This window comes from Culicoides brevitarsis, chromosome 2, assembly GCF_036172545.1.
Source record: "Culicoides brevitarsis isolate CSIRO-B50_1 chromosome 2, AGI_CSIRO_Cbre_v1, whole genome shotgun sequence".
In the NCBI taxonomy this organism is placed as follows: Eukaryota; Metazoa; Arthropoda; class Insecta; order Diptera; family Ceratopogonidae; genus Culicoides; species Culicoides brevitarsis.
In genome coordinates, this window is record NC_087086.1 from 8,163,516 (window position 1) to 8,168,486 (window position 4,971).

General features: G+C 32.2%; 2 protein-coding genes across 2 annotated transcripts; both read right to left on the minus strand.

Annotated features, from left to right (window-relative positions):
- Nucleotides 1–244: 244 nt before the first annotated feature.
- Nucleotides 245–1,993, minus strand: LOC134831749 (1-acyl-sn-glycerol-3-phosphate acyltransferase beta-like). The gene is made up of 3 exons (XM_063845559.1): nt 1,597–1,993; nt 1,146–1,499; nt 245–781 (listed from the first exon to the last, which is right to left on the minus strand). The coding sequence occupies exons 1-3, from the start codon at nt 1,955–1,957 to the stop codon at nt 570–572; spliced, it is 927 nt and encodes a 308-aa protein (XP_063701629.1). The 5' UTR covers nt 1,958–1,993; the 3' UTR covers nt 245–569.
- A 1,172-nt stretch (nt 1,994–3,165) lies between these two features.
- LOC134828434 (1-acyl-sn-glycerol-3-phosphate acyltransferase beta-like) lies at nt 3,166–4,096 on the minus strand. The gene is made up of 2 exons (XM_063841412.1): nt 3,441–4,096; nt 3,166–3,377 (listed from the first exon to the last, which is right to left on the minus strand). Exons 1-2 carry the CDS (start codon nt 3,937–3,939, stop codon nt 3,166–3,168), a joined length of 711 nt encoding a protein of 236 aa, XP_063697482.1. The 5' UTR covers nt 3,940–4,096.
- Between the last annotated feature and the right edge of the window lie 875 nt (nt 4,097–4,971).

Here is a 4,971-nt window from a genome sequence, read left to right on the forward strand (position 1 = left end):
TTTTTGACTTATGCTTTAAGTCAGTTGTTATTGAGCATTAAGTTGATAAAATTTTCAACCCTGTTTAAAACTCGTGTAGATGAGTGTTGCTTGCAAAAACACACATGAACAGTCTCTCTCATGCGTCACACAAATGCAATGTTTTGTAAAGTTGAAATAATAATTATTATTATTTGCATTTATTTTGCACGATATTTAGTTTTGTGCAATAAATAAGTTTCCTAATTGTGTTGTACATGTTGTTGTTTTAGTTTTATTTTTTCCAATTGGCTACAAATAATAATAATTGGTTTCGAGTTCAATGAGTTTTTGGACATTTTGAGCCCACTGTGGGCATTTTGCATTTATTATTATTATTATTGCATTGCACATTGACCTAAGACTGTTTTGATTGTTTATTTTAATAAGGATCTGACAATTAAACTGCTTTTGTGTGTAATTCAAAAGATAATTGGTTTATGCATTGTACTATATATTTAATATAAAATTGGTTTCTGCGGAATGGAGAGAAAATTAAATATTTTGTCGAGAACAAAGCGTTCATTTTAATCACACGAAATTTCTATCACTTAGGGGCTTTTGAGTTTGCGATCGACGAGAGTTACGCGAGGTCGTTGCATGTTGAGCCATTTTGGGTCTTTTGACTTTTCCATAATTTCATCTCGTAGTTTTTCGTATTCCGCGAACATGATGGAGTAAACTTTTTCTTTTAGCGAGTCGACGTCGGCTGTGGTTAGGCCTTTTGTTGGAATTGGCTCGAGCACGGAAAGGATGATGTGTTCTAAAAAAATATTTTTTTGGTAATTTATTTCGAAATTTTGTATTGAGAAATTTCTATTAGCTGAAATGAAATTTTGTTCATAAAAATCAATTTTCATATTAAGGCTTTTGAAATATCTCAAAAAATATCGAAGAAAAGTGTTTTGAACATTTCTTATGTTCAAGGGCATTTCAAGGTCAATTTTATTCTTTTAAGAATCCTTTAAGTAAAATGACCTTGAAATGCCCTCTAAAACCAAAAGTCTTCAAAACATCTTTTCTTCAATATTTTTCGAGTTAAATTCAAGTTAAAATTGATATTTAAGGAACAAACTTTCATTTGAGCCTTTAGAAATTTAAAAATTCTTCTAAAGTAATTCTCTTACTTTTTTCATGAGTAAATTTCTGCTGTGGCTCATCCATAAAGTAGTAAGGAGCAAAAACAGCTGGAATAATTGGGACTTGTGCATTAATAGCTGTGTAAAAAGCTCCCTTCTTAAATGGCAGGAAGCCTCCTTTGTTGTTTCGAGTGCCCTCTGGATAGATCCAAACCTTCATTCTCTGTTCCGTCATTAATTTCTCAACACTTGACAATGTTTGATATGACTTTTTAGAGCTACTTCTGTCAATATATCTCAATCCTGAAAGCCATGCTGCTGGTCCAAAGGGAAACAAATAAAAAATTTCCTTCTTGGCAATTGAGGTCATCAGTTTAAAATGCTTCCAAAGACATATTTGAGCTGCAATTGATAAAATTTATCACTTACGTTTTTTGCGATTATAGCGAAGATAACATGTGCAAAGTGCATATTACGTAAGGTTTTAATAAATACTTACCATAAATATCGACTGCGGATTGATGATTGCAGCAAATAACAGCTCCCTGATCCATCGCAGCAATATTTGCTCCTCTTACTTCGAATGACAATCCTGTTAAGTAACTGACTTTTCTCACGAACCACGAACAAAATCTCACATTCATCGTGTTTCGAGGACGCATCACGAACAAAGGAATAAATAATCCCGGAAGTATCATTACCGGATAGAGAATTACTGACTTCCATAGGTGATAATTTGCGCGAGTGCCTAAGCGAGATTTGAAATATGCCACGACTATCGGGATGTACAGCACGAAACAGATGACAAATGCGAGTAAATAGTACCAGAGAATAGACGAGAATAATTCCGTTAATCCCATATTGGATTGATTGATTGATTAAATGGAGATTAGACACCGACCGATGACAGAGTAACACTGGTAGGTTGCAAGAAACTTTTTATTTATATTCGTTTCAGTTATCTTTCACTAATTATTGTTCGTTATCGACGGAGGTGTGTTTTGTTATCTTATCTTATCGCCAGACACTTCACGACAAAAATATTTTTGTATTGACGTGATAAGAATTTCCAGACAAATGTTTTTTTCTCACAAATCTTTGGACTCACTGTACAAATTTATCAATAAGAAGCTATTTATTTACCAAAAGGCAAAGTGAGAAAATATTTAAAAGAAATAACGAAGCAGTTTGAACGTAGATGGTGACTAATCGTACATCAGGGAAACACGAAAGATAAGAAATTGTACGATTTGTACTATTTTTATTGAATTAAATAGGGTAACTAAGGCTGATACAATTGACAAAAATGTTTTCGATTTCCTGCCATTCTAATTTTTTGAGGAGTTTTCAGAAGGTAAAAAACGTAATTTTTATTTTGAAAGCTTATTTGATGATTTTTTAGCTTGAAATTGATCAAAGCTTAAAATTAAGCTGAAATCAAATTTTGTTCATAAAAATCAATTTTCGTATAAAGACTTGAAATATCTCAAAAAAAATATTGAAGCAAAGTGTTTTGAAGATTTCTTATGTTAGAGGACATTTCAAGGTCAATTTTTATCTTTTAAGAATCCTTTAAGTAAAATGACCTTGAAATGCCCTCTAAAACGAGAGGTCATCAAAATATATTTTCTTCAATATTTTTTGAGTTAAATTCAAGTTAAAATTGATATCTAAGGAACAAACTTTCATTTGAGCCTTTAGAAATTTTGAAATCAATCAGGATTCTTCTAAAATATAAATTGATCAAAAATTATGGAAAGTTGATATGAATGTCTTTTTGATGGGTCTTAAGCTTTAAAATTGAAAAATTAAAAATACGTAAAAAATACGTAATTTTTATTTTGAAGGCCCATTTCATGATTTTTAAGCTTGAAATTGAATTTCTTAGGCTTGAAAATTTCAAAATTATTTCGGATTAAATCCGTAATTTTTTTTTTAAAAGTCATTTGAAGGTTCTTGAAACCGAAAACATTTTTGATAATTGTATCATCCTTATAAATTAATAAAATTAAATTTTGCTTCTTAATTTTTTTTTCAAAAAGAAAAACATTTTTATAAAAAAACCAATTCAAGGTTTTTTAAACTTTCGATTAGTTAACGTCAATCTGGGACGACTTTTGTTCAGCCAATTTGGATCTTTAGATCTTAGGGTAACTTCTTCTCTCAGTTTTTCGTATTCTTTGAACATCAGTGCTTGAGTTTTCTCTTTCAGGTCTTCAACATCAGCTTGTGTGAGACCTTTTGTGGAAATCGGATCGAGTATTGATACAATATTGTGTTCTATGGTAAAAAAAGATTTTTAAAGGATTCAAAGTTTCAGGGTAAGTTATTTATAAATCTTACTTTTTTCATAGAAAACTTTCCTCTGAGTCTCATCCATGTAATAGTAAGGTGCAATAACTACCGGCATAACGGGAACTTGCGCTTCAATAGCCATCACAAAGGCTCCCTTCTTGAATGGCAAAAATCCTCCTTTGCAGTTTCGAGTTCCTTCGGGATATATCCAGATCTTTGTCTTCTCATCAGTCATCAATTTTGTAACACTCAATAGTGTTTCAAATGCCTTTTTGGAGCTACTTCTGTCGATATATCGCAAGCCACATAACCAAGCTGCCGGTCCAAAAGGTAAGACATAAAAAAGCTCCTTCTTGGCAATAGCTGTCATCTTTTTAAAAGTTGTCCAAAGATTGAATTGTCCAAAAATATCCATATCAGATTGATGATTGCAACAAATCACAGTGCCTTGATCCATTCCAGCGATATTTGCGCCTCGTATCTCCCACGTTACTCCCGTTAAATAACTAATTTTACGAATGAACCATGCTGCGAGTCGTGCATTCATGACGTTGAACGGGCGAAGTAGAAAAATTGGCGAAAGAATGCCCGGAACGAAGACTATCCCATACAGAATTGTGGCTTTCCATAAGTAAAAGTGAATTGTCGTGCCTAATGGAGAAAAGTTATAAAGCACGAGAATCACAAAGTAGAGTGAAAAAACAAAAAGAAGTATGAAAAGGTAGTAAGAAGTGAAACTCCAAATAAAATTCAACAAAAAATCCATCTTTGAAGAATAGATTGAAGTTCACTTAGCGGCTAAAAAATGACTGATCTATAAAGAGCGATTAGATTTTTTTTTGGACTGCCATCTAATCGTTACAATTTTTACACGCAGGTGTGTCTTATCTTATCGAATAGCCGAATTTTCGATAGAAATTTTTGTTTATTGACGAATGTCAATAAAAAGTTGAGCGATAATGAAGTTATTTAAGAAGATAATGTTCATAACAACAGTTTTAGTAATTTTAAGCACGTGTAAGTTGCATCAACTTAGAACAGTAACAGTTCATTTAAATATGAAACAAAGGAAGATTTATCTTGACTCTTAACTTCATCTTCAAGCCGAAGGATATCTTGTTTCTTTTTTGGACAGTTTCAGTAAAATTTGACATCTGAAAAGGAGAACAAGGAACAACTGCATAAACTTTAATTAAAATAATTTAAAGGACTTACTTGCCAAAAAGCTATCCAGTTAAAATGTTTCCATTTCATTATTTGACATTTCCGCTTACACACGTTCAACTGAAATGCTTAACTAAGAAATTAAGCAAGTGTGTGCGACGAAAGTTATATTTAAAGTTTATCTTGTGAGTTTTATTGTTGCTTGAAATTTCCCATCGTGTATATGCACACCAAATCAAGTTAGGTAAACAATGTGCCTGCAACTAAAACGAATAATTTACAAAGACACACCGATATTTTGTTTGCGAAAACACAAAAAGTTTCGACATTTCGCTACTGATGCTGTTTCGTGCTGGTTTCGCTAACAATCCGCTTCATTCTTTCCTTATTTCTTTCGCATCGAGGAGGAGAGATA

Excerpts from the sequence above, each read along its gene's own strand:
- LOC134831749 (XM_063845559.1), bottom strand. The coding sequence starts at position 1,957 with ATGGGATTAACGGAATTATTCTCGTCTATTCTCTGGTACTATTTACTC. Across the intron at positions 1,500-1,596 it reads ATCCGCAGTCGATATTTATG|CTCAAATATGTCTTTGGAAG; the intron begins GTAAGTATTTAT and ends TATCAATTGCAG. Across the intron at positions 782-1,145 it reads GAAATTTACTCATGAAAAAA|AACACATCATCCTTTCCGTG; the intron begins GTAAGAGAATTA and ends ATATTTTTTTAG.
- LOC134828434 (XM_063841412.1), bottom strand. The coding sequence starts at position 3,939 with ATGAATGCACGACTCGCAGCATGGTTCATTCGTAAAATTAGTTATTTA. Across the intron at positions 3,378-3,440 it reads GAAAGTTTTCTATGAAAAAA|AACACAATATTGTATCAATA; the intron begins GTAAGATTTATA and ends TTTTTACCATAG.